General features: G+C 43.1%; 1 protein-coding gene across 3 annotated transcripts in view; it reads left to right on the forward strand.

The window, feature by feature from the left end:
- The first annotated feature begins 592 nt into the window (after positions 1-592).
- si:ch211-130m23.3 (uncharacterized protein LOC558547 homolog) overlaps positions 593-11,070 on the forward strand; it is a 17,603-nt gene continuing 7,125 nt past the window's right edge. For all 3 annotated transcript variants that reach the window (XM_027015085.2, XM_027015087.2, XM_027015088.2), the window contains exons 1-4: positions 593-775; positions 5,977-6,049; positions 7,308-7,369; positions 7,460-7,544. In XM_027015085.2, the coding sequence (XP_026870886.1) occupies positions 720-775; positions 5,977-6,049; positions 7,308-7,369; positions 7,460-7,544 (276 nt within the window). In that variant the 5' untranslated portion in view covers positions 593-719. The remainder of the gene's footprint in view (positions 776-5,976; positions 6,050-7,307; positions 7,370-7,459; positions 7,545-11,070) is intronic.

The following is an 11,070-nucleotide window of genomic DNA, read 5'->3' on the forward strand; positions in this document are numbered from 1 at the left end:
TGCTATAAAAAGCAACATGAACAGCGGGTTCTCTTTAAAACCACTGTCAAATTTATTTGTCTAAGTAGCTTTGTCTCTCTGGAATTTTAATGTACACAGTCACTCTGAACACATACTTCACAGCAGGTTCTCATTAAAACTAACGCAGCTCTATTCTCCTAGTGCATCATCCCTAAAGCTTCTGATTGGTCAAAACAACTGTCAGTTATTTCAGTCACCAGTTTTGTTGCGCTAATCCAGTACCTCTGCAAGTCTTTGGGTGATATATGGCTGATTCTGATGTACTCCACTCTACTATATATATATTAAACGATATGAAATATCGTTTCTTATAGGACATTTCAATTTGTGCAACCATTTTCCAAGGCCGCTATAACTGCTAGAACGGATCTACCGTTAGGATCCAGAAACACAGTTGGAAGCGAAAAATTATTGGTTTATTATATCTTCCGAATACATCAATTCCAAAGGGGTTACTTTTTTTAACAGGCGAGGTAACGTTTAAACCACGTGGGGGCGTAAAACCGGGATGCCTGGAAGGGCGTGGCTTCATAACAAGAAGTAAGTTGCGATCACTGGGTATCTACAGCAAGAGGGTGTCCCTTCACTGTGGCCCACCCAATGGTTAGAGACGACTGCGTGAGTCGCTATGGTGATGGTATTCAGCTTGAGTGTGTGATGGGTTGACAGGTGTGTGGCAGTCACTTGGCTCCGCAAGCATGTACTCCAAGAGCAGGAGTATGCGCGTGCCTTCGGACAGTCAAGCCAGAGAAAAGTAAGTTTATTTGTTTGGGGCAGGGGCGAACGGGAGCGCACTGACGCGCCATTGTGGAACCCATACGAGCGTGGCGCCTCCGCGAATGTCGCACACAGCTGCATTTGAAAAGGAGAGATAAAACGTCGGTCCTGGCGCATGCGACTCGCTCCATAAATTACACGATGCTCTGGAGAGCATTTCATTGGATTACGGCTACATGCTTTGAAATCTATGACAGCGGCGAAGCTTCTTTTCTCGGCCGTACCTATAATCTTCATTAGGGTGGAATTCATTTGCTCGACTAAGTCTACATTGCTGTTGGCAACAGGGCAGACACGTCAAATCTTGTAACCTTAGTACACAACAGCTGTTTAACTGTAAATGGTTACAGATTATTCTATGTCGGCTCTGTCTCTGTCAGAAACCCACTGACAGATATGGCTTGGCCAGTAAGACGCTCAGAATCGATGAAGTTATTAACCCATTGCGCTGGCCACTAAACATAAAGCTTTCAGATTCTCAAATTACAGTATCATTAGATTTTCAGATCTTGCCTGTTAGTAGGTTTTGTAAATGGTGCTGTAGGTCTCATCTTATCTGATAGATTACCGTGGTTGCGAATGATGCATTGTATGTGTTTTTCCGTGTGGGTGTTTTTTGCCCTTCTCCATTTATAATAAGTTTCATATCGTTTGCATCCATGGTCCTGTTCTAGCTTGCCTACCTATTTAGTGTCATTCCTGCCAGTAGCCCGGTGAAGGAATCAGTGGTGAGACTGGTATTGCTTGGAGAAATCTGAGTATGAGGCATTTCTTACAGTTTATGGCTTTGTTTACTGAGGTTCACAACCCAGCCTGCTAACAGGAAGCTTTTTGTAATTTTTGTTTGTTTGTTTGTTTTTTCAGAAGAGCAACACCAGATTTGAACTTTTTTAACCCTCCTAGTCGTACTTTTTACGTGACACCTCCCACACCATCTACGCCGCTCTGTATTCCACCTGAACTTTAAGTAATTGACGTAACCTTGAATTTCAAAGTTAAGTGGGACTGAAGAGAGGTAATAACTCCTCCAGTAGCAGTACATTTTCTGTTGATGCCACTGGCAAGGAACATATCGGGTGTGCGCAAAGTAATGTTTACGCGAAGACAAGGGGGAAACCTAATAAGTTTTATAGGTTGATATTGCATTGTAAATGTATTTAAGTATTCACACTGGTAGATATTATCGTAAGAGCTAGTTATTGTTGCTTCAGAGATTTTTTCAGATAATTGCATTGTTTTGTTTTGGGTCGGGGATATTTTATTATTCAACATAGATAAGCAAAAAGGTCAAGAAATGTCTTTGTTATCAGCTTGATCCTGCACTGAAAATACGAGATATTACGATCTCCGTTAAGACCTAAAAGCCGATTCTCCGTTCCGATTAATGCTCGCGGTGGTTTTGCGATGTGCAGCGGGAGACTTTCGCGGCGTGGCGTTCGGAGCCGCCGGCTCCTGCTGTCATTCAAAGTGTTGGATCTTCCCTGAGTGGGCCACATGCAGAAACTGGCAGTCGTGCAGTTTCAGAGTTAGACATGGTCAATTAGGCAGTTTGTTCTCCTTGGACACATCTGTCTCATGATCAGCCAAAGACCGCCGTGCGTGGGAAGTGCATTAATCAGCAGGCTGCATTAAGTCTTGTTGCATTGTATACAGTTTGCCTTTTTTTCAAACAATGAAAAGGTGACTGCCGTACTAATGAATGGCTACAGTTTACTGAAAACCTTAAGAAAATATCAACGTATGATTGCATGATGGACACTGTAAGCCACAGCTGCCTGCATCTGTTAGCCTACTCTTGGATGCTCGTGGACTGTTCAGTTGTAGTGTATTTGGCTACACATACTGCACCATGCATGGAGTATTGCAAGTGGCTGTAAGTGAGCCTGTGCACATTCTCTCTCTCTCTCTCTCTCTCTCTCTCTCTCTCTCTCTCTCTCTCTCTCTCTCTCTCTCTCTCACACACACACACACACACACACACACACACTCGCTCCCTGATGATCCTTAGTTTGTGCCAAGTGAAGCCTCAGGTTGTTGGGTTGTTGGTTTTTTTTGGCAATTTCTTTATAAATGAAGTGCTTCCATGTTCACTATGTATGTTCTGTAGATGTCTTTATAAAAATTGCAAAAATACTTTTATTCTTTATTACATTGCAACATGTTCTGTTTACCATTACATGAAAAAAGTGACTGCAAGCATCACAGAGTTTAGCTTCAGTACAGGTAGAAGAATTTCCATTGGGTGTATGCCCCAATTCCTTAGTTATATTTATCTGTTTTTTCCAAAGTTGAGTTCAGGCTAAGTCAGGCAGATTTGTTTTGCCATTTGTGAAAGGGAATTTTTGCCCTGTTGTCTGTAAATATCTTTCATCATCCTTCTGCAATCCCTTTTTGTTTTCACAATGATGTCCCTCTTCCCTTAGTAGAGCTTCTCATTACTCATTCTCTCTCTCTCTCTCTCTCTCTCTCTCTCTCTCTCTCTCTCTCTCTCTCTCGCTTTCTCTCTTTTTTCTTTCTTTCTTTCTTTCTTTCTTTCTTTCTTTCTTTCTTTCTTTCTTTCTTTCTTTCTGTCACTTCCCACCCCTTTGCTTTCTCTCTCTGTTTATATTTCTTAGTCTCTTCCTCTTATTGTATAGTGCTGTGTCTCTTTTTGGACATAAAAGCCCCTGAAAGCTCCATTTGTGTCTCTGCTAAACCATTTCTGACTCCTAAAACCACACAGACAAGCATGCACACACACACACACACACACACACACACACAACATATATACTCGCACACAGGCACAAACACACATATGTAGAATTTGCTTGCTTGCTCACCCTGATATTAGCTTCTGAGTTATGAGACAGCCATTGAGAACTCATATGGGAAAGGGCTAGGAAGCTTCCTAAATGCTGCATTGCTGGCCTCTGCGTGAGGTTAATAATGCTCTCCCAGTGTTCATGAGCCCACCTCATAACTTGTTAAAGTGGAATTATAGAGGAGAAAGTGCTAATGTTTCACATTCAAATCTATGCACTAGCTCAACAGACTTGAGGCATTTTCACTGCACTGTACAAGTAGAAATGAAGGTAAAAATAGCATTTGCTACAGTTCAGAGCAAACTTGCATGCATGAGAGCCAAAGTTGAGCTGTGCTCCCCTGCCAAGGCACATGGAGTAACAGTTTTAATTCCTACTGTCCAGCTATGAGTCCATGAACCTTGGGGAAACTCCATTCCTTCAAAGCAGCCTTCTTCTCACCAGCTCTTTTGTGGATTGAGATTTAATGTCTTACAAGCCACACCCCCTTTCCCCTTAATGAAAGTGAGTGGTCACATGGTCTCACACTCATGTCTCATTTCACTCATTTCTCTCTTTGCTTATATCCATGTTCTCCAGGGCTACCAGGCAGCAGGTGGTTTCACAGCCATATCAGCAGATTATAAACTGTGTTAATTTTTTCAAAAAAGCAACATACACAAAGCAAAGGTCAGAACCAGCTCATCATGACCTTACTCTCTAAAACGTCAGTTTCATATTCTCCATTCTCCCAAGAACATATTATGCACATCTCTGCATTAGTTCATATTATGAACTAGTTATTATGCACCTCTCTGCATTTTTATTCTATGACCCAGTGCTTCTGACATGTTTATCTAGTAAAAGCATGTGAAGGTACTCCAGTTTCCTGGACCTGTTCTGCTTTGTAGGTTTTTAGTTTTGTTCAGCCTGGGAGTTAGTCCTTTCCCTTCTTTCTTTTCCTCTCTCCCTCCATCTCCATTTCTCTCCACCCCTCTATCTCTAGCCCTCTTTCTTTCTCTTCCCCCTTTCCCTTCTTTCTCTCACTGCCCCCCCCCCCCCCCCCCCCCCCCAAATAGATGCTTTGCAGTTAGATCTTAAAGGTCTGACAGAATCTCAGGAGTATTAATTGCTGAGAGTTTAGCCCCCTCCCTTCCCTCCGTCTTATTTCCAGAGTCCTCCCTCAACCCTGGCTGTTTTTCATCTTGGTTTCCATAAAGTCTGCTATCATTATTCCAGTCTCTGCACCATTCTCTCACACATGAAATGTCTCCTCCTATGAATACTCTTCCCTTTAGTTACATTACATTTATTTTTGCCCTATTTCGTTAGCTTTTTTTTGTGATTTTGACTATATATATATATATATATATATATATATATATAGACAAAATAATATGCCTGGATCTTGCACATGCTTGTAGAGTCAATAGCAATGACTTCACTTTGTGTCTGCAGAGAAACACTTCCACTAGACTTGGCTAAATGAGTGTTCAGAGTAGGTCAACACGCGACATGCATACAAACCTCAGACAGATGTTACCATGCCTAGGGAGATGGTGAGATATGAACGAGTTCATTACGAGCTATTACAGAATTATTTATGAACACAGTAATTCTGGCAGTATGAATGGTGTGAGTAGCCATTCTGTGATCGGCTTCCTTTTGTGTGTGTGTGTGTGTGTGTGTATGTGCACATTCGTGTGCAGTGCAGACGTAAAGCACTTGATGGGTCATGTGTCATATGCTGGATTTTAAGGGAAAGATCAACTCTTGTCTTTCTACCTCTGCCTCTGTCTCTCTACCTGCTTTTTGGTGCAGTTTTTGACGGCGCTCTCGATTCCAACATGAGGAAATCTCTCGAGAGAAGAAGAAGTGCTGTCATTGTTGTGTATCTGTTTCGCTATCCCTGTTCACTTGAGGCTGTCAGCTGAGGAGATGTTAAGTTCGAGAGTTTATCAGAGATAGATAAAACTACCTGAGAGCCCTTGATGAATGATGCTCTTAGTTAATTAATGATGGCTCGGCAGTTATTCTCCAAATGGACTCAAGGAAGCTATTGCAACAGGAAGGCACAGTAACAGGAAGGCGCACAATTGTTGTGTTCAACTCACAGCCGACAAGCACGCTGTAGTTGTTCTTGATTTAATCTTAATGGCATTGTATACTTCTCAAATTCCAATAGCCAAAAAACCGAGATAGCCTATTGTTTGAGAAAAGGTCTACTAGCGAGATCACCTGATCATGGTTAACTTTAGTTCTAGGTTCTATTCTGTGAATTCATATTTCTCTCTCTCTCTCTCTCTCTCTCTCTCTCTCTCTCTCTCTTTCTCTCTCTCTCTCTCTCTCTCTCTCTCTCTCTCTCTCTCTCTCTGTCTGTCTGTCTGTCCTACAGGCTAGCCCTGTATGTTTATGAATACTTGCTACACATCGGAGCTCAGAAATCAGCACAAACCTTCCTCTCCGAGGTAGGTAGCCGAAACCAAGGCGACAGCAGGAGTATGCTCACGTATTCACAACAAAATGTGTTACTGTTTAACGTAGCTGCTGCATTCAGCTCAGCCCACGTCCATCCTGGCCCAGGCTGCAGGGGACTGGCTCCTCCAGCTTCACTGCAGCCGAACTGAACTGCACTGCCACAAAGACGAGCAGCTAGCAGCAACTTTAGCATCTTTCCACTGGAGCTGAGAGAGAGAGAGAGAGAGAGAGAGAGAGAGAGAGAGAGAGAGAGAGAGAGAGAGAGAGAGAGAGAGAGAGAGAGAGAGAGAGAGAGAGAGAGAGAGAGAGAGAGAGAGAGAGAGAGAGATTCACACATTATCAAAGGGAAGAATGTGCGCTTGGAAGTAATATATTTATTGTTGTTGTTGATTTTGTTATCCTCCACAATATTCTCAGTGTCAGAGAACAGTTATGGTTTAAAGAGTGGTTGTCAGTGCTTTCTGGATAGTTCAGTCTATAGGAACTGGAACAGGTGTATTTAAGTAACAATCGACTATGGCTTAAGAACTTTCCAAGGAACAATCACAAGGGCTCTGCTTACAGTCTGAGGAGCTCTACTGAGGTGTTTATGCAAAAAGAGTCACCCAGTTTTACAAGCACAGCGCCCACTCTGGCCACGCTCATGAAACAGATGCATCGCCAGCCAAGCTGATGATACAGCAGTCTTCACGCGACCTGATTGGTCTCCGATATGGCAACTGAAATGGCAGTATCATATTGCAGCATAGCGTAAACATGTGCAAAGCGAGTGGGTGCAGAGGAGCACCAGGCTAGGAGGGAGGACAAGCCTGACACGGTGGCCGCCACATGCTCTGACTCGGTCCCAGCTGAGGCGGTCCGCCTCAACAACAAAACAACAAAAGCACAATTTACTCTATGTAAATGAGGATTTCAAAAATAATTGTGTCATAATTGCTTAGTATATAACCTAGTTTATAATAGTGTGGGTCAAGTTAGATGCCAAAATCACAACTGAATTACAGAAAGTCTCATGCTGAGTAAGACAATGACTTGATGGGATTGTAGGTAGTAGTTAGCTATACACAGGATGTAGGCATAGGCTATGGAATAAAAGTCTCTTCTCTCAAACCAACCGTAACCACAACTGTGCTGCCATCACTGGCCTCCGGTCTTAAGTGAACAAGTGTGTATGTGTTCCCTGGCAGGGTCCTAATCCCTCACCTCCTCTCTCTCTCTCTCTCTCTCTCACACTCTCTCATCCGGCAGATCCGATGGGAGAAGAACATCACACTCGGAGAGCCTCCAGGGTTCCTCCACTCCTGGTGGTGGTAAGCCGCTCACATTCTGCCTGTGACGGGGGTGGGTGTTTGAATACTGCGCGGCTAGCGACGGATTGGTGAGCGCGTGCTCTTTTGCAGCGTGTTCTGGGATCTGTACTGTGCTGCGCCGGAGAGAAGGGAGACCTGTGAGCACTCGAGCGAGGCCAAGGCATTCCATGACTACGTGAGTGAGCTGACAGTCGCCTTCATGCCGATCCTTGTGACAGAAGCCGCGGAGGTGTTGCTGTAACATCCGTTTGTTTTCTTCTGAAGATTGTGCTGTGAGGAGACCACGATAAGGCCATTAGGTAGTCTAATATAATTGTCAGGAGTTCTGGGTGAGCTAAGGGTTTTTTTGTTTTGTTTTGTGTTTTTTTGTGTGTGTTATATTTTTTTGTGTCAGATTTTGTACTTGCTTGTTACTGTGAGCAAGAAATTGTACCTGCAATGCCAGCACTGTGAGCATAACATAGAGGGAGAGAGAGAGAGAGAGAGAGAGAGGGAGTGGGGGAGACAGAGAGGGAGTGAGAGGGGAAAAGAGGAAAAGAGGAAGAAGAGAGAGGGACAGGGATAGGAAGACAGGGATAGAGGGATGGAGATAGGGAAAAGAGGGAGAGGGTGAGAGAGAAATGGAGGGAGAGGGAGGAAGAGGGGAAATAAGGAAAAGAGGGAAAAGAGAGGGGAGAAAGATAGAGTGAAGGGAACAAGGGGGGGAGAGAGATAGACGTGGAAAGGAAGAGACGGAGAGGGAGAGAGGAAGAGGGGAGAGACAGAACAAGAGTAAAAGAGGAAGAAGAGCGTGTGGGGAGAAGGAAAGAGGGAGGGGGAGTGAGGGAACAAGAAGAAAAGCGGGAGAATGGAGAGGGAGAGCAGGAGAGAGTGACTGGCGCAATGATAAATTGGTTATGAAAGGACACAAGTAATGATGTCATCCTCTTGTGGTCAACTCTGCTAGGAAGAGGAGAGAGAGAAAAAGAGCATGAGATTAAAGCAGATTAAAGACATGGCAAATGGTTTGCCCGAGTTCAGTTTCTTTGCCTTTTTCAGAGTGCAACTTACTGATTAAACCTGCACTGACAACACCCTAGCAATGCAGCAGCCAGTATACTGCTCAATAAGTCTCTCAACCATAGTTTATCACTGTAAAATTTTAGCTAATGGTCAGTCAATCAGCAAAACTATGATTTTAATATCCACTGTGTGGGTTCAAGTGACCCTATAAGTTTCGGAAACTCGAAAACGGTGAATGCTGTAACCATAGATGCAGTCATCCCAGAGAGGAGCCAGGGTGGGATGAGTGCCACCGAACAAGCTCTTTCTTCTGGTTAAAGCATTATCTCAAATCAATGCTCAAACAGCAGTGGATGTTGGTGCTGTCACTCAAATGTGTTCCCGCCCTAAGAGTTCTCCAGAAACAACCAGACTGCACTCAGCCCGGACCAAGATTGTGTTGTTTCCAGATGTCACTGCAGAACCCGCAACAGTAAACATCAGTCAGATAAAATAATGCATGCTCAATTATTCTATCATATATAACTATATGTCATATTCACAAGCAAGCGAGGCTTGAGCATGTTTCGATGGCAGTCACAATGGCATGATGATAAATCAATGCCTCGTACATAGATTTCCATCATTTACCTTTTTCTCTTTAGCAGGGACATATCATTTACAGCTCTGCAAGAGGTATAAAAATCACTTTCTCTCCAAATGAGTACCTTGCATTCGAGCAGAGCCTGACTTCATAAGCACATCCTATTTTTACCTACCCTCTCTCGGTGTGTTCCAGAAAAGGTTTGCCAGACAATAACTGTCACTGTGAATGGTGGGGGTTTTGTGTTGTGTTTTTTGTTTTAACGAGGGTTCCATCTCTGAGGGTCAGTAATTGTCACCTTCCAGTTATTGTCATCTCAAGTTTTTCAGAAACAGCCGCTGACTGACTGCACTGCAGTATCAGAGACGAACACTAATTCTTGTGTGTCTCTGTCATCGGAGATTTAACTGTGGTTTGGAAAGTCATTGCATTTAACTGTGGTTTACCTTTTTTTTTACTCTTTCATATAAACTCATAAAACTGATCAGTCAACTTGCTGAATCATGAATGCAGTACATAGATCAATAAAACGAAACAATAAAAGGCACCATAAAAAATGGTGGTGCTTTTGCTACCAATATGCCACAAGAAATATTAAAAAAACATTATGCCTACGGCAACACTATGAGGTCAAAAAAGTAGAAATAATCAAAGGATTGGAATTGGGTATGATTTGGAATCAAATGAAGAACCCTTTTGCCGTGTGTTTATCCCAGAAGATTAGGAGAGATGATGTGATGACGATGGCAGTTTAAGGATGTTCATCAGACATCATCCAGCTGCTATCGTCCCTGTACTTTTAAGGACACTGAGTCTTCCCTGACTGTCTGGTTTCACCTCATCTCTCTGTGGGAGTGTGGCTGATATTTAAGCAGTTCAGCCCGAGACAAAGCCTTGCCCTTACACACTTTTTCATTCACGTGTACACAGCCACGGCACACTTGAACACGAAGCACGTCCGTGTCATAATATTTTGTTGATGACCACGCAGGTTAATGAAGATTTTTAACCCCTAATAAAGAGACTAAGAGAGAGTCAGAGAGCAAAGGGAAGAGAGAGATCATTTGCATCTTAAAAAGATGGCTGTAACTAGCTGCCAGCTAGGACAACATTGTTAGGTCACCCAGGACTATTGTAATCAGACGCTGTCTGGAACACTTTGGGCATAGTTTAGAATAAAAAATTCCAACCAAATACATGGCTGGATTTGTGTGCTGTGAATGTCTGGATCATACTGATTAATGGTTTCGCTCTTCCTTTGAAATGGTGGAGAGAATTTTTGTTCACTGATGGTACCCAGACTCCATATGCCATATGATACAGCATTACGGATGTTCACACAGCAGTCACTAGATCCACGGGAGTGTTAAAATCGTGTTTGCCTGTGAAAGCTGGGAAGGAGAAAATGCCCTTTTCCTGACGTCCCTCAACTCGTGCTCTTTTCCCACCTCACATTTTCCACCTTGTTTCCAAAGTTCACTGGCCGAGCAAATTTTTGTTCCAAGACCTCATCCCTCTAGCCCCGTCTTCATTTTTCTTTTCTTTTTTTACATTTCCTCTTTGCTCACACAGGAAGTGGAAGAATGGCATTAAAGAGCATGGATGGATGGATGGATGGATGGATGGATGGATGGATGGATGGATGGATGGATGGATATTTCCTGTCATTATATTAGTCAGCTATGTTAGTGAGCTGAACTGTTTACTGTTTGGGTTTATCCTGCACACCCCAAAACTAGCATTCATTACACTTTTCCAGCCACCAGTTGTTAAATTTATATTGCCATGATAGCGAATCAGATGAAAATATGAAGCAGAGTCACACTGCTGGAATCCTGGTGCAGATAATAGTCTCAGATGGACTGTCATCACTGTGACACACCTCATCCTGCACCATAACTGGGGTAATAGAGTATACAAGTATCACATTTGGAAACTCAAGATTTTTTCCATGTGTTGCTGCTGAGTGTATCCCAAGTCATTCTCATCTACCCTAATCTGAGGTTGCTGTTATTTACAAACATTTACAGTGCTGGAATAACTAAAATGGCCAGCTTTCTACTGTATATACTCTAAAACAATGTTTAAAAAACATCAGAAGAATGGGACAGTGTAA

The sequence above is a fragment of the Electrophorus electricus genome, chromosome 9 (assembly GCF_013358815.1).
Source record: "Electrophorus electricus isolate fEleEle1 chromosome 9, fEleEle1.pri, whole genome shotgun sequence".
Classification (NCBI taxonomy): Eukaryota; Metazoa; Chordata; class Actinopteri; order Gymnotiformes; family Gymnotidae; genus Electrophorus; species Electrophorus electricus.